The sequence below is a fragment of the Genypterus blacodes genome, unplaced genomic scaffold (assembly GCF_046128005.1).
Source record: "Genypterus blacodes isolate CSIRO-AG114 ecotype Tasmania unplaced genomic scaffold, CSIRO-AGI_Gbla_v1 ptg000019l_1, whole genome shotgun sequence".
NCBI classification, from domain to species: Eukaryota; Metazoa; Chordata; class Actinopteri; order Ophidiiformes; family Ophidiidae; genus Genypterus; species Genypterus blacodes.
The window spans coordinates 3,410,016-3,435,348 of record NW_027466832.1 but is presented as its reverse complement, the minus strand read 5'-3'; the positions used below and the strand labels follow the sequence as shown (position 1 = coordinate 3,435,348).

Here is a 25,333-nt window from a genome sequence, read left to right as displayed (position 1 = left end):
ACTGACCAAGTTTATAACTGAAATTCTTTTTTACTCAATTCATGCTTTGTAGCATATTGAGAGAAGTTCATTAAAATGTGTCAAGCCCTGATTAGTCTATTTTATTTGACATATCCAGGTAACCTACTTTTAGATGGAACAAATTGAAAGCAGAGCGGAATGCAATTATTGGGTCAGACCTACACCTTAAAGTCTTAGAACAGACTTTCGATGACAGGTGTCTACAGATTCTGGACAGAGAAGAGATATGGATTGAAATGAATATTTGGGTGGAGGTATTGGGCAAAAAAACTATCATTGTGTTTAGCTACACACTGTATTAAGGCAAAAATGTAAACAACATGTTTAGATGGATGTTCTTAATAGCAACCCCACACATTGTGTAATAAGAGTAAACGTAGAGTAGAGTCTCCAGGTGAAGATGTGCAATATTGTGCAATGTACAATGTTGTTTACAGCCTTGAGTAAATAGATTTACAAATCACATACACTACACTGTATTGGTTTACTAAGCAAAACACCCTAAAAAAAAAGGTCAACTAAACTGTAATGTTAAGAGACTCTGTGAATTAGTGGTTTTGTAAGACATAACGTTTGGAGTTTCATTTCCAGGTTAGGGGTGACGGATGTTTACAGATGCATGTTTTTTGTGGTGACTTTCTTGAAAAAGAAATTATATAAATGGAAAGCAACAAACAGAACAGCACAACACAAGAATTTGCCAAATGAAAAAGTAGTCAAGCAGATGTACATGTCTGAACCAAGGGAGCTCTGCAGCAACAGCAAGGAAAATTGAGGAAGAACATTTTGATGGCCTACAGTTACTGTACTCAGCTCTGTCATTAACAGCTCAGGTAACGTTAACATGGTTTTTGTTTGGCTCATAGGTCTTACTAGGAGGCTCTGACTTGGCCAGTGGCCTTTTGTCTACCTGTAGTCCAAGAATTTTCGCAAAAATTATACGTGTATGGTTGAATGGCATTTATAAGTACACACTGATCCAAATCTAAAAGGACACCTGGACATAAATGAACATGAATCTGTAGATGCCACTCATTGTGTTTTACAAGTAAAACTGCGTTATGATCAGCATTGTTAAGGCAAATAAATCAGGGTATTTCACACATGCATTTTATTTTCTCTCTCATAGTGTGTGTGACAAAGAACTGGCTCCATGCAGTAGTAAAAAATGACTTTTGTTACATGCAGACACACATGTAACTATGAAATCATATAAAATCTCAAATAGAAATCAATTAAGCATTGCAAGTCCAAATGCACTGATATGAAAAAATGATGTTGTCCTTTCGGTGTTCCAAAGTGATTGTTGTTGCTGCATCATCTGACTTCTGCAAGGACATTTTTGTCCCTTTTTGACCTCAAATAAGCATGAATGAATGAGGGCACGTCGTCCTTCCATCTCAAAAGGTGTTCTTCATGAGGTCTCATCTGTCTAACTATGTAAACAATCCTGATGTTAATATGGACAAGGAGGCTACACATTGGTCTCAAGGCCATTCATATCAATAGCACAGTGTTCTTTGAACTTCTTTAAGTGCCTCGGAGGTACTGGTGGCTTCTTCCTTTCTGTCAGGACTGGCCGGATGCCTTCTTCAAGCTGCATGAGTTGGGCCACCTCAGGAGGGATAAGTTCGTGTTTGACACCCCAATAAGGCGGCTGATAGCTGCCGTTGTTGTGACAATTCATCAGAGGTGAAGTGTTCATCATCATCGTGGGTTGGGGCTCAGAGATCAAGGGCACCTGGGGAACAACAGAGTTAAGGGAAGCAAGGAAAATGGGAAGTAAAATGCGAATAGGAAACAAAAAACATATAGTAAGGGATACACAATGACAAACACAGTTCTTTCTTGACCCTATTTTTGGGTGCTGGGTTGCTGAACAGTTCTCAGGTTTTTTCAAATTGAAATATTGCAGATAGCACAATGACAGTCAGCCTTTGACTCTCTTAGACTCTCTTAGCTACAAAGATCTTTATGTATATTTGTGCAAAGGGAAAACCCTGCGCTGGAAAGGCTATGATAACCAAACTCACCACATCTCCCTCTTTTATGAAGTCTTTCCTGCAGATGTGTGCCATGATACCTGTGGCCAAAGCATCCCCCATTACATTCACCATGGTTCTGAATCTGTCTCTGTAGAGCAGAAAAACACTTGAAACAGTTGTAAAGACCTGTTTGCATTTAAATGTGAACAATGTGGGGTTGGGTGGCGTTTCTGGGTGTCTATGTATAAAGTTTAACAATAGTTGTGATAATACAACCTCTCTCTCTCTCTCTCTCTCTCTCTCTCTCTCTCTCTCTCTCTCTCTCTCTCTCTCTCTCTCTCTCTCTCTCTCTCTCCTCTTTCTATATAAAAAATGATCTCCAAAATATCCTACAACTGTAAGCACAATGTCATGTACAATGTTTGCTTCAAAATTGCTGGGATGTTCAGGTCTGACACCGTCAGTCTGGACGAATACACAGACGCTGCGACATCATACATCAGCTTCTGTGAGGACAGCTGTATACCGACAAGCACCAGGGTGAGCTTTAACAACGACAAACCCTGGTTCACGGTGAAACTCAGGCAGCTCTGCCGCCAAAAGGAGCAGGCATTTAGGAGTGGAGACAAAGATGGGTTCAAAGAGGCTAAGTACAGATTTAGCAAGGCTGTGAGAGATGCTAAGAAACTGTACTCTGAGAAACTGAAGCAGCAGTTTGCAGCTAACGACACTGCATCTGTGTGGAAGGGTCTCAGAGAAATAATTACAAGCCTAAGCCCGCTCAGTCTCTAAATGATCTGTGCCTTGCAAACAGGCTGAATGAGTTTTCCTGTCGCTTTGATGGTCAAGCTGCCAGCCCTGACACCATCCCCCTTGACACCTACAGCCATGATGACATCATCATCCCCCATGAACGCCCCTCTCATTTCTAGAGAAGGACGTTAACAGGCTGTACAGGAGTCAGGACCCCCACAAAGCTGGCGGTCCGGACTCTGTCTCACCCTCCGCGCTGAAGCACAGCGCCGATCAGCTGTCTCTGGTGTTCACCGACACCTCATTGGAGACTGCTTCAAAGCTTCAACTATCATCCCCATCCCCAAGAAGCCAAGGACCACAGGACTTAACGACTACAGACCCGTTGCTCTGACCTCTGTAGTCATGAAGTCCTTTGAGCACATGGTGCTCCCCCACCTGAAATCCCTCACCAACACCCTCCTGGACCCCCTGCAGTCCGCCTACAGAACCAACAGGTCTGTAGATGACGCCTTCAACATGGCCCTCCACTTCAACCTCCAGCACGTGGACTCCAAAGGAACCTTCGCCAGGATCCTGTTTGTGGACTTCAGCTCTGCCTTCAACACCATCATCCCCTCACTGCTGCAGGACAAGCTCTCCCAGCTTCACGTGCCCGGCTCCACCTGCAGGTGGATCACAGACTTCCTGACTGACAGGAAGCAGCACGTGAAGCTGGGGAAACACGTTGCATGCATGTACCATGAGCACGGGTTCCCCTCAGGGCTGCGTTCTTTCCCCACTACTCTTCTCCTTGTACACCAATGACTGCATCTCCAGTCATCAGTCGGTCCGGCTCCTGAAGGTCGCGGACGACACCACCCTCATTGGACTCATCTCTGTCAATCTCCCGCCCTGTAGGCGAGTCCGCCTACAGGCGGGAGATTGACAGTCTGGTGAATTGGTGCAGGCAGAACAAGCCTGGAGCTTATTGCTCTAAAAACAAAGGAGATGGTCGTGGATTTCTGACTGAACGCAGCCCCACCCGCCCCATCACACCCAGTTGACACTGTGGAGCCTTTTCGATTCCTGGGATCCATCATCTCCCAGGACCTCAAGTGGGAGCTCAACATCAGCTCCCTCACCAAAAAGGCCCAGCAGTGGATGTTCTTCCTGCGGCAGCTGAAGAAGTTCAGCCTGCCAAAGACAACGATGGTACGCTTCTACTCTGCCATTATTGAGTCCACCCTCACCTCCTCCATCACCATCTGGAGGAGCGTATCATACGCTGTGCAGAGAAGGTGATAGGCTGCAATCTGCCATGCCTCCAGGACCTGCACGCCTCTCGGACCCTGAGGCGGGCAGGCAAGATTGTGGCCAACCCCTCCCACCCTGGACACAAACTGTTTGTAACCCTCTCCTCTAGCAGGAGGCTGAGGTCTATCAGGACCAAAACCTCACGCCACAAATGCAGTTTCTTCCCCTCTGCCTTGGGCCTCATTAACAAGGCCTGGGTCTGCCACTGACCATATAATTTCCCCAGCAACTTGCACGTTTAATCTTATTCAATTTAGTTAATTTATTTAATGTGTGTTTTTCTAATTTATTTCAATTTCGTTGCATAGTTGTTGTCTTGTTGTCTTGTTGTCTTATGTCTTGTGTTTTTTATCGCATCAATAACCACAAAAAATTCTTTAAGTGCAAACTTAATTGGCAATAAAAGCTATTCTGATTCTGATTCTGATAAAAACAAATTGCGAAAAAAAAAAGAAAATGTGAACAATGTGAAAAATTCTGGAAGATGGGTTATGTTTATGTCTGAGCTGATTAGGTTGTATCTTTTACATAAGAATTATGCAAGTGAACCCACATTATACTTACAAGGCCCAATCTACTGCAATAATAAGAGTGATGTCATCAGTTGGTAATCCGACTGATGTAAGGACTATCACCATGGTGACCAGTCCAGCTTGAGGTATCCCTGCTGCACCAATACTTGCTGCCGTGGCCGTGATGCTGGAAGAGATTTGGAGGATCAGTGTCATTACAAAAGAAGAATTTAGGTAGGCTTGTTGAGGTAATACAATACATTTTTAAAATGCTTAATGAACCTAAGGTGTAGGAAAACGTTGTCAACCTATAAACCTTTGTCTTGTCTGAAAACATGTGAAAAGGTGAAGTGTAAAGTCTGTTTGCCCCACAAGTGAACAAATAACACTGAATAAGTGCTATATCCTCATAGGCGACCTTCATTCTCAGCAGGGGGCAAATGGCACATATTAATAAAAAAATTATGAAACTGTGCTGCTGTCTTTATGGATTTATGATTTTCACCAGAAAGCACAACACATGCAACAACTGATTGATTTATCTACAGCCACACTCAGCAGAGCCTGCTGTTTGTTTGTTCGATCTGAATGAATGGTGAGCACATAACTGGTTCACCAGGGTGGAGGGCGTGGCGTTGGGGTGCAAAGCCCAGTGTTGACGTGACAGAGACATGGTGGTTTATCAAGGTCACACTGCTCTTTTGAGAGATTAGTGGGCATTTTCAATCTACACAAAGCATAAAGCAATGAGTATAGAGATAAGTTAACAGATAACAAAACATCTCCACATTTCCTGTTTATCTGTAAATCAGGAATTTCAATGATACGTCCTAGCTGACACTGTAATGAGAAATAAATAAGTAATGGAGTTAAGTAAAACAATTAAGGCGCCTCAGCTTCACCTCAGTTTAGTGATCAAGCTCAGTGGTCATTTCGAAAATGATTGACCATGGAATGCCCTGATTGACCAATTAGAATTGTGTACTACCAGCCATATCATGAAGGTTTTTAACAACGGTTTTGTAATTACATAAGCAGGAACACCAGGAATTACGACACACTCTACCTAATTGTAACTTAAGTGAGGCTTTAAAATACTTCACTTTACACCACAGCACAGATGCTACAGTGTTTGTCTGATACTTTCCAGTTTCCTGTGAACCACTGACCTGATGGTGATGATCTGTCCAAAGTCCAGCTCATAATTATTAACCTGTGCGATGAATATTGCTGCCACAGCCTCATACAGGGCTGTGCCATCCATGTTGATAGTGGCACCCACAGGGAGCACGAAACGGATGATGCGACGATCAATGTGGTTATTCTCTAACAGGCACTTGAAGGTTATAGGCAATGTGGCAGAGCTGGGAAAGGCAGACAGAAGATAATCAAAAATGTTAAGGCTCACATAAAAAAGGATTACATAACCACTTTGTCATTTCTACTCAGGGTTTGCTTTGGCTAACAAATAGCCCAAAATATCCAAGAAGAGATGTTTTCTGATCTCCTCACGTTCCATTGCGGCTTTGAAAGAGCTTACCACATGCCACGACACAGGCTCTTAGAGAACCTGTGAGTCACTCTCTCACTATGTGTAGACTCTTCCAGGAACATAGTATACCCATAGAGACTGTGTTTTCTGTCCGTTATTGTACAGCTCCCCATGGACCTAGTTTTAAGATTTCAAATGCATAAACATTTCTGGTAATCCCACAAAAAATTGAGATGGTAATAGCCCTATTGACATGCTACTACAGGTGTGTTGGCTTCATAGATAGGAGATGTCCACCAAGCAAATCATTTATAATCAATGATCTGATCCAAAAAAAACCTAATTGGATCTGTTGAACCTCTGTGTAAACTAGCTGTAAGATATTGACTTGGCTCATGGTTTGGCTCAGGTCTATTTTTGACCATTCTCTCTACCTTACCGGCAAAAGCTGCAGCAGCATAGATTTGTCATCTTTTCAACTATTCATTCTACACCTGTTATGTTCCACAAACACACGCACATTGACAAATGACTTTCTTTTCAGATTGTTGTTGTCTACTGTCCTTCTTTTACACAAAATTCTGTTATGTGTTTGCCACTTTTCTTGCTGACATTGTCACCCATGTTAACAATATTCTAATCTTAGGAGACAGAAACATTCACTTTGAGAATCTAACTAGATCTGCTCAGAAAGGCTTTCACTGCCTTCAACGATGCAGTAGATTTTTGACCGTATGTCCATGATTCGACTCTTAGATGTAGTCACACACTTGACACACTTGAGTGCCACGATAGATGTAGATACTGATTGCATGCCTTTCTTCTGTTAAACCCACATTATTGTTTTATTGATTCATGACTCAGGACAAAGGATGGATACTTCCAGCCTTGAACCCGATGCCAATAAGGACTCAGTGTATCCTAAACATAACATGTGAACAGGCCAGGTGTTACCTCCTTGACACCCAATCTAGCACAGCATGCAGAGAGACCAAAGAAGACCCAGTGAAAGAGGGACATCTGCTTGAGCTCCTCAATTAAAGCCTGACAGCTACAGCACTGAGCTACAGAGCTATGTGCCTCCGGCTCACTCCAGTGCCGTAGAGACTGGACAAGAGAAGGAGACTTTTAGCTATGCTCACATATGCCTCAATCACCTGCCTCAGGTGAGAGGTGCCTCTATCATCACCACCACCAGCACACTTTCCTACTCCTGTGGACCCACCTAGGTGGAATCAATGTTAGCCAATCACTACTCAAGCACTGTAGTATGTTGAACCTACAGCCAACCAAGGCTACAGCTCTGCCAGATATGAGAGAGGTCAAAGGGAGGCATCAGCACCTGGAGACGCAGTAATGGAGCTTTTAGAAAAGATGATGCAAGAGATACAGCTAATGAAGGGCTATAACACATCCCCATCCATGTAAAGTCACAGCCCTATCTGTCTGGGCCCTCCATATATCACTCAAATTATTACCAGCTACAGCCACCTCAGAGCTACCAGCATGCAGCCCCTTTGCTGCCTCAAGGATGTAACAGTCCAGCGCTGTTTCTGCCATACAGCTGCTGCATCCCCAGGGGCAGTACACCTACTCGCATTCAGCGCCAATGTAGCCACAGATGCGGGTTTATTCACCTCAAGGACACTCACAGCTACCACGACCAGTGGTTCCAGAGAGTGGCTACCAAGGACAAGAGTTTGCACAACTAGGATTGCTGTGGAGAACTTACGGCTGACTGCAACATCTCTTCAAGTACCAAATCCTCACACACCAACCAAAGGTGGATGAGGCACATCGATTGCTGACTCCTACCTTAACTCACCCACTCCGTATTCCATGGCAATGCTCAATGAAAAGTATCTACTTCTTACTGCTGAAGTAGATCATTTGCGCGGCACTCTGTTACCCAACAAACATTGCCTATTCAAACGACACCAAATTGCCCAAATCAGGCCCAAAGAAGCAAAGCTCGACTTTAGAACATTTCAATGACTGCCATGTCCATTTTAAAAATGCTAAAACAAAGGGAAAGCTAAGTATCTGTTGAATTATTATTATCATTATTTGTATTATTACTATTATTATTGTTGTTGTTCAGAGAAGAATGAATTAATACTTGAATGATCCCAAATGACAGAATAAAAATTAAATGAATCATGTAGTCACTTCCATTACCTAGAGGAGGTCGCCAGAGCAATGAGCAGGGCTTGCAGGATTCCTCTTATATAAACGATGGGACTCTTTTTGGTAATGATGAAGTACATGGCTGGCAGGATAAATAAGCCATGCAACACCAGACCAAACACAACAGTGACAGCATAGAAACCCAACTTCTTCCCCATAGCCGATGGATCGCTCATCTCCAGGATCTTCCCGGCCACCAGGAACACGATGCCAAACGGAAAATACCTAGGACAAGGACATTCAAAGGTCAAAGCTGTGGAATAGGGCCTATACAGCTTCATCAATGTTTTCTATTCTTTATGTCACGTTCTCAGCTATGTGTCAACAAATACAACCAGCCAAATGAAGCAAGCATTACCATATAACAATGGCAACAATTTTAAGGACAGCCTCATTCAGGCTCTGGCAGAAGTTCACCAAGGCAGTGCCATTTGGGCCCATCCTCCCCAGCATAATACCTATGAAAATATCAATAGTGTTATTTGATTCAATGCATTACTTAACTTGCAATGCATTACTTAACTTAACTAATTTTAAAACTCAAACCAAAGTACACACACCAGAGATCAGAAAAGAAGACAGATCAAAGAAGGTAAACAAAGAAGAGTATTTACCCATGGTGGCTGAGAAGATGACAATACCAAGCACATTCATTCCATCGCTTGTGCCTTCTCGTGTGCGTATGAGCACATCAGGGGGTGGGGTTAAGTCAAGGGCAAAGTTCTGGATGTCTGTTCCATTATCATCTTGTATTCCATAGATGAGCATCCGTCGTGTGGTGGACTCTGTTTTCTGACTCACAGTGGGTTTGGCCTTCACAATGTACTCACTACTTGTTCGATACTGTTTAAGGGAAAGGAAATGTATGGATTTATTCCTTTAAAAAAAATAGATGCCTGAAGTCTGAAAGTGCAATATCAAAGTCTTACCTGCTGAAATGTAGCCTGAACCAAATTAGATGGAAACATGTTGCTAGAAGGAAGAGAGAAATTCATTCATTAGCATGTATCACCCAATGCAAACTGCGGCATCGATACAAAAAAGCCCAAACAAATACAATAAACAAGCAAACAAACATTAGCTATAAAGCTTTAGAGGCTAATTTGCTTGTTTGCTTAAATAAACATAGAACTGAAACGTGTCAACTACATAGAGATTATGTCTATGGTGTTTGAAGTGGTTGAGCAGTAGTCCACAGGTAACAAGGATAATATTTAACTTGAGTTGAGCATCCTTTTCTGAGGCTAATACAATCTGTGTCAGTATATTATCACAATCTGAGATTTATACCTGCCACTCCCCCTCCATATAAATGGAAAAAAGCATTTATACTCATAAATGTTCTATTGTGCATCAGTCATCAGTCACTCTGGGCCAGATGTACTGAGCCTTTGTGCTGGTTTGGGGCAGCTGCTGGTAATATCACAGTCCACCTTTTGTTGTACACTGTCCCTGGTGCCGGCGCACAAGCATCAAAAATTCCACATTCAAAGATGATAGTTAACACACTAAATGGGAGTTTTGTGACATATCCCGATGTTATTTGGGTCATAGATTGTTCTCACGGCCTGTCCCCCCTTTCCATCAGCGAAGACATTTATAGAAATAAAAAACTCGCAAGTAGGTTGTGATGCAAAGCACAGAATCACAAATGTTGTGGCAGTATCCCGACTCTGTCTATTATATAATCTTCAGGAGCAGCAACATTTAAGATAATTTAGCACGTTTTCTTTAAATTTCCTTCTTAAGGTTCTTCTGGTGATTCCCATTGAATGTATATGTATATATATATATATATATATTTACTTTATTGATTAGTATTTTGATTACAATATCAATGAATTTAGATCTTGTTTCTTTTCCGAGCTATTTGAGAGCTCCATTATGGACTGATTCCTCCCTTCAACTGCACCTTTTAAACCCTAATTCTCGTGTACCAATGTGATATGCCACTGTGCTTTTTTTCGTTCATTGCTTTCAATGTTGTGACAAAAACTTAAGCATCAAAGTGGTTCTGTTCTTTTGCACCTACAATCTGTGGTGGTGAAACCAAGCTACAAGGAAGTGTGAGCAAATTGCTACCCAAAACAAATTGGGGTATAAAAAAAGAAGCTGTATTGGATTAGAACATAGTCGGTTAAAACAAATCTCTTACAACTAATACTCAACACCTAGATCCTGAGGTCACTGTCTCGTTCTTGTTTCTACCAACTAAGGATCATCTCTAAATTAAGGTTTCTCTCCTCCTTTTCTAAATATTGGGACCTTGAGTCCACAATTGATTCCTCAACTACTATAACTCATTATTCTCCTGCCTCACAAACTTGGCTCTAAAGTTTAGTGGAATCTTGCATTGCGATGATGTGAAGATGAAGGAAGGAAGGATCTTTGCTGACACTGTCTTTGCTTATATAATAAGGTTTTATTACACAAAGTACAGCATCAAGACAAGCACCATGGAATGCACTGTTTAACACACTCCCTGTAAAATAAAGGATAGATTTCAAGATCCTGTAGTTCACTTTAGTTTAATAATCAGACTCCTGCCTATTTTTGTGAACCCATGTTCATGCCTCTCAGGTCCTCTGAGCAGTATCGTCTGTTCATCAGTCGTACTAGGTTTAAGACCAGGGATGACCAAGCCTTTGCCATTGTGGTCTCAGGTTTGGAACATCTTCTCCTTGTACAGTAACTCAGCTAGCAGTATGGACCACAGCTCTTGAAAAGTGCTATACAAATGAACTTTTTCTAGAAGCCCAACCCTTCCAGCACATTTTGTCAAAATGGGTCCAGAATGTTCTGTGTAATCCTGACAAACTGAAACATATAGAGAAGCCAGCCATCAGTGGCTTTGTGTGTCGTGTGACACCATCTGTAATAATAATGGTGGTAGCTTGTTTTCCTAGATATAATAATATACTACTCTAATTCCGGCCTGTGTAAGACAACAGACACATGCAAACAAGAAACACAGGCAGAAGCGATAACAGAAAACAGATGAACTGAAATTGAAATGTCAGATACTGTATATATACAGTATATCTGACATTTTGAGACAGAAAGAGAACAAACCAGGAACAGAAGCAGAAAACGACCAGGAGGGAAGTGGGGACAATCCAGTGAACCAGAGGTACGCAGGGACGAGAGCAGGACACAATCAGGAACCGACAAAAGGTGAGGGAAAGATGCAGACAATATAGGGATGATGACAACGGGGACCAGGTAATGACAATCACACAGGAGGAAACAATTAGGTAAGGTCACAAACCTAACAACAGAAACTACTACAAGATAAAACAGGAAGTAACACAAGAACACAAACACGTAGGATCCTAACCAATAGATGTGGCGAAATAATGAATGTTCTGACAGAGATGCATACAGCAGCATAACAACAACAGGGTTATTCTTAAAGTGGTGACACTTCACATACTCCCTAGGAGGAGCCCAGAATCAACCCAGCAACCTTCTGATCCCCGAGATGACTTCTCTGCTATCCTGTGCTCTACTATCTGCTCTACTATCAGGCTGCAACCTGATGTGAGAAAGCACCCGTGAGTTACTATATAGGAATTCATAGAAATATATAGATGTTTCAAAACAACAGTGAACATAATTGTGTTAAACTAAATTCACCACTAAAATTGTATTCTTTTCTTCCCTGGATTATGTCAAATGTGAAGTTTCTTGAAAATCAGTTCATAAGCATTTGAAAGACTCTAGTGACAGACAAACAAACAGACATTTAACACATGCAAAAATATAACCTCCTTGGTGGATGATCTGATGTGTATGTGGTCTTACCGGATGAGGTCCAGCAAAGCATCAGCAGAGCTCATGATTGGCTTGCTACTGTCCTCAGAGTCCTCCTTCTGGGCCGCACCACCCGGATGGATGATGGAGACCATTATGATACCCACTATGACAGCCACAAAGGTGGTCCACAGGTAATAAGACACTGTGATCAGACCGAGCCGACTGGAACACTTGGCATCAAGGGCTGCCAGGCCTGACATCAAACTGAAAGAAGAAACATCCATTTAAATATTAATGCGGGTATTTGGCAGGATTTTGTTTTCAGGTCGGTTAGATAACTGTGAACATTCAATATCAACTGCCCCATGCAGATGACCCATGTTGTGTTGTTTGCAAAGCACATTTTTGGTATTTTTTGGACTCTGCTAGGAATGGACAGACTTTGACAGACTGAGATAGAAACACAGCATTCCAAAATGTTTTAAAACCATATAAAGCTGACAAAACATCACAAACACAAAAACAGCTGCAAAATGTTTTGCCCGTGTCTTACTGGTTATTCATTGTGAGGTTTCTGTGATCAAGTTACAATTTCTCAATTTCTTCAAAAGTAGTCTAGTCTAGCGGCAGTGGCTCAGTCCATGGAGACTCGGCTTGGGAACCGGAGGGCAGCTTATTCGAGTCCTGTGGGGAGTCCTTACGGGGCTCCGACGGCTTGAGAACCAGAGGGTAGCCTTTTCGAGTGCACTCTCCTGTGGCCTAGCAGCCAAAGAAAGTTGCCAGTGACACTGCAGAGGATGGGAGATTTTCTGTCTTGTCTAAGTTAGGAACCGTCTGCTGTTGTCGGCCTATAAAGACACTCTATGTGATATTGGGCTATAGAGATAAATTTGATTGGATTTGGTTCATCTGTTAAAGTCTCGCGTCACATCCTCCAATGCTGCAAAAACAAAACAACCCCTTCATTAACTCATCATTTGTTTTTGCCAAATGTAATTGGACTTAGGTCATATATGACTACCTGGATACAACGAGCGGAAGAATGAGCATCTTCAGCATCCTCATCAACAGCTCTCCAGGAAACTGAAAGTACTTCACTTCCTGTTAGAAACAATAAAAACAGACAAGGTATTATTACAATGCCTGATGCACTGTTAGAGCAGAAAATGAGCAGTGATGGACAGACAAGGGAGGACGTTTATGACCTGAAATTACTATTACATGTCAAACCACCACCAACAGTTGTTTAATGATTAAATATTCACAATCAAATAACAACTAATAACATAAAGTCACAAGTGTAAAATTGATACTCATGCTGAGCTCCATGTGTTGCTATCAAGCAGGTCAGATAAAAAAGAAAGCCTTAAAAGAAAACAAGTCAATCATCAAAGAAAATAGCTGAAGCCCTATACAGAGCAAATGCATACTGTATCGAGTCAAAATGTTAATTATGGCCATATCTCCTGACAACAGACTTCAATCTTAAAAAATGTATCTAACAAGATTATCATATCTAAATGTCAGGGTGTACAGTCTTTTCACTCTTAGTTCCGCCACTGGAAGCACCCATATGGATAGTACAGGATATTTTTGTACCAACTGTGCAAGCAAAGAGAATCTTTTGTCTTATTTCACTATTGTTTAAGTGTTAATGGAATGTTTTCATGGTCAGATAGCTAACCGATCAGACAAAAACATATGAAGTTACTGAGTGTAGATACCCTGTTAGACCAATGTTGTGCATGAGTTTTCATAGTACCTGATTTTCCAGTAGCACCATATAAAAGTATCAAGTAGAAATCTCGTAAATCATCACACTACCACAGGTTAAACGTGAAATTATTTACAGGAACATTGATGCTGGATAAAATCTGTGTTTGTTGATATCCTGGCATTCAAAAACCAGGATAAACTGACACATTCATTCGCTAACAATTGTCTTTGCAGCATTCAGTCTGCCAACTGACATATTTTCATTTCATCTCCTGCCTACTGCCATCAGTTTGGTCCCTATCCTGCTGACTGGGGGTAGAGTCCTCTCCCCCGCCATGTACGCCAGCAGGGTCTGTGGAACGTTGAGGATTCAGAAAATGCTGTTCCAAAGAATGGGGCCTACGTCAAACAGACTCCTTTCATTTCATTCACATATGCTCCAAAAAATTATTTCAAATGCATCTACGTCTCTGAGTCTCCACGGTAAAAGTCCTAATATTGGCCATCAAGACATGCAAGGAGTTGAAATTAGCCACTGAGATTTATAAACATAGAAAAGGTGCATATTGTACTGAGAGGAAATAGTAGGTTGTAGGTTTAGGAATACCAGGGGAGATGGAAGGGAAGCTTGGATTAATGCGGGTACATAATGACAGCTAAAGAGCTTTTCTGTATGGCATTAAGCAGAGAGAGCTTAGTTTTCTGTATAAGAGCAGGATCAGACCTTGCATACACTCAGGCCCTGAATGTTGCACTGATTTGTCTTTGCGTATTTGCTAGTGTCCATAAGTCTGTTTTCGGGCACATAGAGCAGCTGCTTCCTATGGTCCTGAGAACAGACCAAGGCAGTTCCACAGGTTTTTACCAACCATCACCCAAACATTCATATGAAATCATAAAACACAGAAGTAGTATCATAAATCCTAAAACACAGCATTAGTATATTGAACTGTTACAAACTAAAGGTATGAACCTTACATTAAAGTAGAAATGTGATACTTAGAATGAAAATGTTTCTCTGTAAAAACATTGATGTTGCAACTGTTGGGTGGATTTAGGAATCTTTCTGATCTGACTCAGTTATGTTGACCTAGAAAATTTGGCACGCGCACAGATTTAGTTGTGATTTCACTGTGATGGCAGTGTTCAGCTTACGGCAGTCAAAGCATTGTTTCTCATGCTGCTAGTTATATAATCTGCACTATAAATATCACAATAAAATCAAAATGACATTTTTCACACAATCTGACTACCAACAACGACAACTACACCAACAATGACAACTTTATTATTGCTAATACACATTTACTTGTGGTTCTTCTAAATCAGAAGCACCTTTTGGGTTGTCAGAGTGCAAAACAACCTTTGACTGGTGTCTTCTTGTCAGATTCTGTGTTCAGTATTATAGAAAGAACCCATTATTAATGATCTTAATATATTTCTATCTTACTTGCATATACAATGTCTAATTTATGTCATTCATAAAGGGAAAACGATTTCTATCTTTAAAATAAGCCACCAGGCTTGTACTTGTTTAATGTTAAATAGGTTATTTAAGTGATATTCCGGTTATTTTCAGGGAATAATAGCAATAATAGTAACATCCTTACTACGTCACTGACATTGCGTCTTTAGTATCACTTTTAAAAGGGCGTGGCTAAAACTATAATCCATGTAGTTATTTATGTAATTCTAAAGTTTAAAAAAGCATTTTCATACAGCCTTTTCCCGAGGTTAAGTGGTGTGTCCCTGACAAATTAGAGTGAACTAAAAAAAAATCAGAAACTATATAACCATAACCTGGATAACCAAGTTCTATTTAACTGATTGCTTATCTGTGAAGCATTAGTTTTCATATTCATTTTTAGAATTTATACGCTCTTGTCAAAAAGTGGTGTGTGATTTTGAGATCTAAACTAAAGCTTGGCAATGAAGTTGATTTTGGACCTGAGTCTCCCTGACTAACTTTCCTTAGTGTGCAAAGCAGTTAAGTTCCATCTCAATTCTGCAATAATTTAGAAAACAAGTGTTCTAGGTATCAACATTTTTCTTGCAATGCAAAGTTCTCTACCGCGCAGGTACATAGCAACTGCAAAGTTTATTTTCCATTAGTGACATTTTCAAGGCTATGATAGTTTTTCCATGTAAATGGGAATGTTTTCAGGAAGCCCTGAAACCACATGAAATCATGTCTGGGGTGTTTGCACAATGTATATTGGTGGTATAGTAGATAGTATATATATATAGTAGACCAACATTCTACTTAAAGTAATGATAAGGTGTAATGTAAATATTCCCAACTAAAAGTCGAAACTGCCAATAATTCTGCATGGTTTTGCCACACATTTAGACAGGCACATATCAATCTATCTACAATCTAAATATGTAATAATAAATACATAAATAAACTAGGCCACAGTTAAGTCAATTCTATCAATGTCTGATCGTGTGTTTTCTCCTCTAATACATCTTAGCTATAATAAACCGATGACAACAATACTCTTTCTCTGCCAGGCTCCATGGTTACTGTAGCTACATAACTGCAAGTGCTAATGCCATCCAAAACAAAACACCTTCTTCTTTTTCAAGTTCATTCTTTGTTATTAATGGTCTCCTTTCTCCAATGTAACATTTTGAATATTGCTTGTTTGAGCAACCCTCTCTCCTAAGAGGTATCTTTAAATACAGCTTTGCATTACCAAAAACCTACATACACGAAACATGGTACTATCCAGAGTACATTCACAGAAATTTCACATTCACATGCATTTGCCTATCACGTGATTAAGTTAAGAGAACTAAAAACACTGAGTGGCAAAGAAATCACCATGTATCAACCATCCAAATCAACCTTCTCTCTATAAATGCTTGAGCAGTGTATGCATTTCTTATAATACTCAATACTAACTAACCCTTACCAAACTCCCAATGAAGGGAAGTAAGTCAATGTTAGGCAATTATTCATTCATGCATTGGGAAATTGAGAATGCATGCACAGGGATCAACTGGACACACACAAACCCAGATTGAACACTGACTAAGACACAAAATGTTCAGGGCTTTGAGTACAAATTATTCTTCAATTGCTCTGGCATATTTCCTGAAATTATTCTGGAAGTTCTCATGTGTAACTCCATAACACAAAAGCAGCGCAGCAACACACTTAATCTAAATGCAATTCAAGTTTCAAAATGAGGTCACCGAAACTTCCATCACATCAGAGAAATCAGTGGATCCAAGACAGCATAATGTTTACATGGACTGTACTTATATTGTGCTTTTATACAAAGAGCTTTACATTGACCTCACATTCACCCATTCATACACTCATGGTAGCGACAAACAATGCAAGGGGCAACTCTGCACATAAGAAACATTTAGGGATTCAGTGTCTTGCTCAGGAACACTCCGTCATGCGTGTAGGAGGACCCCAGAATCAACGCAGGAACCTTCCGATCTCTAGATGACTGCTTTACCTGAGCCATGTTATGCCAGCTATGTTTAAACATACACACCAGTATGAAAATATACCGTGGCAAAGCATTCCTTTTCCCCACATTTATGAAGCACAGCTTTTCACCACTTTGTCACTCACACTGATTGCTCACTTTACTAAACTATTGTTTCTCTGTAGCTAACTGACCGACTTGTGCACAAAACTAAATTCCACACGCAGCTGTGTCACAAGCATCAATTTCAAAGTTCCACATTGCTGTATACTATTGTAAGAAAAGACTGCACTGTACAGAGTTTACACTCATTTATATATAAGGAAGCATTTACATAGTAATTTATTGTACAAAACAGCTGTAAAAAGCTCTACTGTCATATTGTAACACAGATACAATCCTGCAGTGATTCCACATCCCCCATCCGCCAAGCAACAGCTTCTTCATCAACCTCACATCTGATATTCTCCTTCTCAGTACATCTTGGGAAAACTCCTTGTGCCTACTGCCCTGTATCTTTAACTCCTCTCCCTGTTTCAGGAGCAGTCACTTGCCTTTGGTCAATATCCACCTGAACAGGCTCATCATGTTCAGACATTGCAGAAACCCTTATTCAACTGTGCATCAGCTGTTTAGTGTAAAATGTGCAGTATGTATACAGTTCATACATAGTCACATGTTTACCAGTGGAATAACTTGAGCGCAAGTGTCAGTGGTTGATCTAAAATGTTGGAAACTCCCCTTCAGGCTTTACAACAATCATCAAAATCAACAGAAACATGAAATTGTGCCTTGGAAATTTTAACAATTGAGAGAACTGTTATGATTATTTACACAGTTACAATTTACACACCTTCACGTATATCAGAGTAAAACTATTCAACTGAGAAGCAATGTAATCCAGTTTGATAAACATGACTGACACAATTGATTACTGTGGAAACTGTATGAGAATTAGTCATTAGGGATTAGTCAGGATAACTGTAATAAAGCAGTTGCAATTGTTAAATGCTAATGTAAATGCTATTCTGCAGTGAACCATTGACCAGATGGTGTCAAGAATGGGTCCAAAATTGTAATTGTCAGAATATATAAGTCTTAGTTATGTTGAATGTATCACAGTGAAAGGCCCTGTTGTTTGGTGTACAATTGGAGAAAGCATTTGTTTGATTAGATTGTAATCCTCTATTGTGAGACAGGCGCCACAGCTATATTTAGGCCTGTTTGAGGATATGACAGGGCTTTAGTCAGAGAGGTGATATGAAATAAAAAGCTCCCTGTAAAGGTGTCTGATGCTGTACCTGCTGCTACTGTAAACTTGATGTTTTTGTGGATGTGTACATTATGTTTTTAATGCATTCGCCGATATATTATGACATCTAACAGCAGGGAGCTCATGTCACGTCCCCTGTCTATCTGTCCTTTGATTTAGTCTTTTTATGATGACTAAAAAGAAAGGCATTTATTGTTCAAATTCACTAGATGGAGGTATGACAGACGCAACGCTCCTCTGGCTCCACCTCCATAAGATTCACATCTATAACAGCACATTTACACGACATCATGTATCACCAATCATCTATCAGTTTAGCTACACATTGGTGGTACTTGCACGTTTATAGGCTGTTTTCTCATATATTATCATATATATATATCGTATATTTTAGAGATTTGTATCAATACACACGTGCATGAAGACAGACAGACAGAAAGAAAGAAAGCTGTTGTCTTGTTTTTTTGGATCTGCAAGAAAGTGAAAAATCCCTTTATCCATATAAGAATCCCTGACCTGCCTCACAATCTAACACACACTCTAATTTAAGTCACACTCATCTGCAGAATTTATTGGAATAATGATGAACCAGACAGGCAGCAAAACTCTTCATCTAAATGTTTTACTGTACACACAATGTAACAACATCAATTTCACAACTTGCTATAAGATTAAAGGATTCCATTAATGTTTGAGTGGAATAAGTCAGTAAAAAGCAGTAAAAAGATTGAATGCTCATTACTAAATTATTTATGTTTCATATGTACATTATTTTATTATTGTCCGTTGATCTTAAGCCTACGGAGATGTAGTTGACTGACTCTTGTGAATCTGCACAACAAACCACTTTCCTCGCTTAAACCTCTCCAAAAGACACACAAACTTGACTGACGGCAGACTGACCTGCTCTGTAAGGCCCCGTGTCCTTAAGAAGAATCCCAAAAGACATCCAATGACCACAGCCAGCACCGACATGATGAGAAGTCCGTTTTGTTTACAGACATTCTTCACCCTCATCCACACTGCATCCAGAGCCACAGCCATCGTGAGTCTCCTGTCTGTGCCCTGTCAGAAACCCATATATGTGCCAAAAACTCAAATACAGGTGAAGAGACGAGGGGAAAAAAGAAAAAGGGGAAAAGAAAAGAACACCAGTATATTATGTGAAATGTCCCATTTGGCCGAGCATCTCTCTTGTCCTCCTGCTGTGGCAATCTGCACTGAACTAAGACGATTGTCACACTTTCCAGGGAACTCCTCCCACCGTGGTCCACCCATCAGGGACTCACCACATCTGGCAGCTTGGCGTAAACCTCACCAATCCTGTTAGAGTGCTACTGTATTATACAGATCTGGAGCTGGATTCATCCAGATCCATGACAATTTGACAGAGGTTAGCCGCAAATTGAGAAGCGAACAGGGAAAGGCACAAACTCTGTGTCTGGGAACTGGAAACACTGCGCCGAATTATTCAAGATGTCACATCAGCAGGCCCATCCCAATGTGGGATATGGCCGTTGAATCATTGAGTCCGAACTCTCTTTGTATTATATGTACACTTCGATAAGGAAACTATATTCAATGGAAAAATAAAGTATTGAATTATTACAAGTAACATACAGACATGTCAATCATGATGCCTACAAATGTAGCTCTAATGAGACACTGGAAGCAATGCTAAATATATTACCCAGTAATACTCAGAGGCGAAGCAAATATATAACATCACTTACTTTATAGTGTTGATGAATTGCTGGTTTCCATCACAAGCTCCACACATTTGTGCATAGATATACACTATATGGCCAGATGTATGTGGACACCCCTTGTTCTTATTGAGTTCAAGTGTTATAATCTGCATAGAGAAACACTGGTACTTCACTATTATCACTCTGGTACAGAACAATAGTAGCAAATCAATAGAACTGGTTAATCATCCCTTTGCACAAGTAATTACATATCAGCGTGAATACGTCTGACTTCAATTCCATATTCGAAGTTGCCAATTTAGGTTGTTGGGGTCTCTTGAGTCAACATATAAGAGATATTTCTGAATGAGTCAATGCTTTTAAAACAAACACTTGTTTATGATACCACAAAAATGGGACGCAGAAAATCTATTGCATTATAAAGTGCAACACTACAATGTGAAAGAAAATCTGATACACACATAGTGACATCCCGTTTTCTAATGTGAATAGTACCAATCCTATTATTGATATTAATTGCCAATAACTGTCTTTGACTGTTATGGTCAAGTTCATTTGTTTACACAACCAAAATGTAGAGATAGACTCACACATAGACACAGATGGCCTGAGGGATTAAAGAGACGGAACATGTCTGAGTATTTCTCTGCTAATATTCTGGATAGTTGTGCGCGATGACACAAATCATGCTGAGCTGTGACGACACCGCACAATGCACAGCTATTGTGTCGAGCTCTGTCAGGGTGAATGAATTTCGTTTGACAAATCAAAATACCATATGCATATGATTCAATTCAACAGCATTCAATTTAACAAATAACACATGCGTTATTTCTTTCCATTCCTACACCCCTTATTTTATTTTGGAGGGTCCTTGGCAGAATTAGAAATTGGGCCAGAGAGCTCATTGGCCCACCCTACAGACTAGTTTGTCATATTCAGATTTAATTAATAGGGAATCTAAACAAACTACACATAAATGAACGCTGATCAGAGGGCTTTCATTTCTGTTCAATGTCTGTTTTTGGATCACTTAACAGAACCCTTGGTATGAGGCCCCATGCTGGTCACAGGGCCCCAAGCACCTGCCTGTGTTGTTTAGTATGTAGGGGCAGGTGAGTGTAAAGTCTGAATATGGAAGTGCACAGTTTGTTGTGTGCTAATCTCAACTCTGACCACAATGTCACAAGCCACATCAGGATTGCAGATTGTATTTTTTTGTCTACCTACCATCTACTGACCATTATAGGAACTGCAGCTTTATGCACTCACACATCATGTTCACGACTCATCTGGTGTGTTGGGTGACCCTTCATTAGCTGCTAAATATTTGCCCACCTGTTGTTTAGATCTGCCGCCGCGGTGTCCGTTTGACACTGGAGATGAAGATTCCACGTCCTGGAATCACAGGAGAAATGTGAAACTTCAGATAATGATGTAATTTGTTAGATGCAGAATAAATGCTATTGTGCAACACTGATCAGAGAAGCTGCTAACCATCTGTTTTTCATTTACTAAACACACTCAAACTTTCAAACAGGGTGCGCCACTCTAAACCTGCTGCCAGCTGGTTCAGTTCAATACAGCATCCTGTCCCATGCAAAACAAATCAACTCCATACAAAAGGAAACCGATGTAGCATCTTCAAAATTAACTACCAGTTCTAGGACTAGACTGTTGATTTGGTTCAGAAAGTACAATATAAGTCAAACAAAACCACAAAAGTCACGGTGTGTTCAGTGGACACAAAAATAGTCATGATTTACTTTGACTAATGTCCTTGAATTCTGGTGGCTGGTGTAAAGTGCAGGTTGTATACTTGTGACAGCATTTACCACTACTATAAGTGACTGTGTCCACTGTGTCCACTCAATGAAATTGATCACCTTGCCTCGCAGTGGTGAAAGTGAAAGAGGCATACATGAAGGCTTTACAGTTCATAAGGCTTTCCCTCAGTAATGTATGCTTAAATACCTTACGAGAATACAAGGGGGATTAGCACAAATGCATTTGACTGGACGCTGGAGCATTACAGGATACTAGTTTGTCACACAACATTTTTCTTGTAGATTCAAATGTAGTTATCTTTTGGACTTTATTCAGTGTGTTTGGTTTACAGTATACTTTTCAAAAAGAAAACAAGAACACAGACACAAGAAATAAACTCACTTACTTGTCTTGTGCCCAGTCAGATAAAAAGATGTTGATGAATCACTCATCACTCATTTAGTGCAGAGGTCCACAACATTTATGGTGAAGCTCTGCACCAAGTCTGGGAGTGACCTCTGTTAGTCTCTATCAAAAAAGAGCTTTCCAACTATTAATACCAGTAGAAAAACCCAATATTTTCTTAGTTAAATATTGTTTTAACTGCATTTGGTTTAGAGATAAGGCCAAGTTGCAATCCCTGTGTCCAGCTGTTGTAGGTTTAAGATGATGCTACTACTAAGAAAAGTAGTAATATCAAAACCAGAGTTATTAATTGCAAAACCACTGCACATAAAAACGATCACATTAAATACTGTGAAAGCTAGGAAAATAGTTGAGTTGAAAGATGCAACACTGATTTCAATGTACACTCTATAACACAGCAAGTGAGCTATTTCCATAAAAGCTGTGTACATAAGTAAATAAAATCCCCCAAATATTAAGATTAACATGGGTAGGTTTTGTAAACCATTACATTTAAATGTGATCTAGAAACAGGCTTTGTTACAACTCTACCAGTGAAACATCTGAGGCCTCATAGCCCCTAATAATAAATAACCCTCTCTCTATTGTGTGACATATGGAAGAAACATTCCATAAACAACAAGCTCACGCACTTTGGCGTGTTCTGCTTGTGCCAGGACACGACTGTATCTGCCAGTAAAGAGTGGATGTGCTCGTGCTGTGATCACATGTTTAACCAGACTGGTAGCTAATCCCTCTCTTTGGCCAATATTTCCACTGTATGTGGTTTCATCAGGCAGGGATTACACTGGATTAGACAACCTTCTCCAAGCTGACATGCATGTATGGATTCATTCATTACAAATGTATATGCATTTCTGATGCAAGCACGTGTGTGTATACATAATATACACACATGGTTGTTTTTCATTTTTACGCAGAGGAAATATTATCCACTTAGTGCTAACAGCAGCTTTACAAGAATATTTGCTGCCATACATTCTTCTTGCAGAATACAAAATAAAATGCATAATGAACGCACTATTGCAGTTCCAAAACAGCATCTTTATCTTGCTATAAATGTAGGTGAGTCAGGACCCAAAACAGACAACAACCCTAAAAGTTGAAGGGCTTTTAGATCACAAAAAACATTTTGCTCACGTTTTAGCAGCTTGGCTGTGGCATGTTTGAATAAGGGAAGAAAGTGCAAAGTGGGATTATTGCAGCACATATTTGCATTTGTGAACCACCAGCGGTGCCTGGAAGGTCAACCAAGCATTATGCCATGGTCTACGTGTGAAAAGGGCTTAAGGTAACAATCCAGCATCTGAAGAGAGACTGGAGAGAGACTATAAAGGGATAATGAGGTCATGTGAAACAGCTGGAGTAACTGGGAGGTGAAAGGAAAGCAGAAAAAAACAGAACCAGAGATAAAGGAAATGGCGGCGCCAAGTGGCCGAAGGAGAGAAGGTCAATTTAAGAGGAAGAGACAGCAGCCTCGGTGATAAATACGCAGTAGGCAAACTTTTTTTTAATTTTTTTAATTTTTTAATTTTTTTTGGTTGCTAAAATAATAAATCATTTGACATGACAATGAGCATGCAGTTCTGAGACATTTTGGAAATAGCTTTTATATATGGAGAGGGGGAGAAAAGATGAGAAAAAAGAAAAAAGAAAAAATTAAGGAGACATGTGATAATCATGTGAATGAGGTGCATAAGGAGAGGAATGAATAACTGTGTTCTGTGCCAAAGTGACAATTGTGTAACCACATTTTCATGGTTCTGTTTTATGGGTCCATGTGTGTCACACATTTCCCTATCTGTATACATAGAAGGGAGAAGAGAAAAGAAAAAGAAGAGAACTGAAACAAAGAGAGCCAGGCTGTGTAATGTACATGTGATTAAAGGCAAAGGGATGACAGACAGAATGACAACAACTTATTAAAGCCAGCAAAGGATATTGAAATCACATAATAATGTAACCGCAGTTTCAGATGACATCAGTGATGCTAGTTCGATGATCTCGTAGGTACAGTTTTTACAGGATGACATCATACCATCGTTCACCCAAAGCCCCACCCCCCTACCCAGCAGCCACACAATCAAAATCAGAATCAGAAGAGCTTTATTGCCAAGTAAGTTTTTTTGTTCTGGTCGTTGGTGCGATCAACATATAAGAGCAACAGTAAATCTACAGTAAAAAAACCCATACATTGTTATATACAGAAAGTGTAACTGAATCAGAATCAGAATCAGAATAGCTTTTATTGCCAATTAAGTTTATACTTTAGAGGAATTTTTTGTAGTTATTGGTGCGATATAAAACATGACAAGACAACAAGACAACAACTATGCAACGAAATTGAAATAAATTAGAAAAATACACAAAATTAAATAAATTAACTAAGTTGAATAAGATTAAACGTGCAAGTTGCTGGGGAAATTATATGGTCAGTGGCAGACCCAGGCCTTGTTAATGAGGCCCAAGGCAGAGGGGAAGAAACTAGATTTGTGGCGTGAGGTTTTGGTCCTGATGGACCTCAGCCTCCTGCCAGAGGAGAGGGTTACAAACAGTTTGTGTCCAGGGTGGGAGGGGTTGGACTGGGCTGTAGATGGCTGTAGGTGTCATGGGTGATGATGATGTCATGGGGGCAGCATCAGATGCAGATGCAGTGTTGTTAGCTGCAAACTGCTGCTTCAGTTTCTCAGAGTACAGTTTCTTAGCATCTCTCACCGCCTGGGTCGGAGGCGAAAGGGTTATATTAAATTAAATTAAACGTGCAAGTTACAAGGTCCAAATGTGCAAGTACCAATTGTTCTGATTGTATGGTCAGTGGAAGACCCGGGCCTTGTTGATGAGGCCCGCTGCAGGATAGGGTTAGAAGCTGTTTTTGGGAAGAAGCTGTTTTTGTGGCGTGAGGTTTTGGTCCTGATGGACCTCAGCCTCCTGCCAGAGGGGAGGGTTACAAACAGTTTGTGTCCAGGGTGGAAGGGGACGGCCACAATCACT

At 40.4% G+C, this 25,333-nt stretch overlaps 1 protein-coding gene across 2 annotated transcripts; it reads right to left on the bottom strand.

The window, feature by feature from the left end:
• Positions 1-1,495: 1,495 nt before the first annotated feature.
• slc1a7b (solute carrier family 1 member 7b) lies at positions 1,496-19,484 on the bottom strand. Of its 2 annotated transcripts, none has more exons than XM_076141652.1 (11): positions 19,344-19,484; positions 13,024-13,103; positions 12,051-12,266; positions 9,176-9,218; positions 8,861-9,089; positions 8,605-8,704; positions 8,238-8,471; positions 5,737-5,931; positions 4,620-4,754; positions 2,046-2,154; positions 1,496-1,762 (listed from the first exon to the last, which is right to left on the bottom strand). In XM_076141652.1, the coding sequence occupies exons 1-11, from the start codon at positions 19,482-19,484 to the stop codon at positions 1,496-1,498; spliced, it is 1,749 nt and encodes a 582-aa protein (XP_075997767.1). The 2 variants fall into 2 exon arrangements, with proteins under 2 accessions (XP_075997767.1, XP_075997768.1); XM_076141653.1 differs by having other exon boundaries at positions 2,055-2,154.
• Between the last annotated feature and the right edge of the window lie 5,849 nt (positions 19,485-25,333).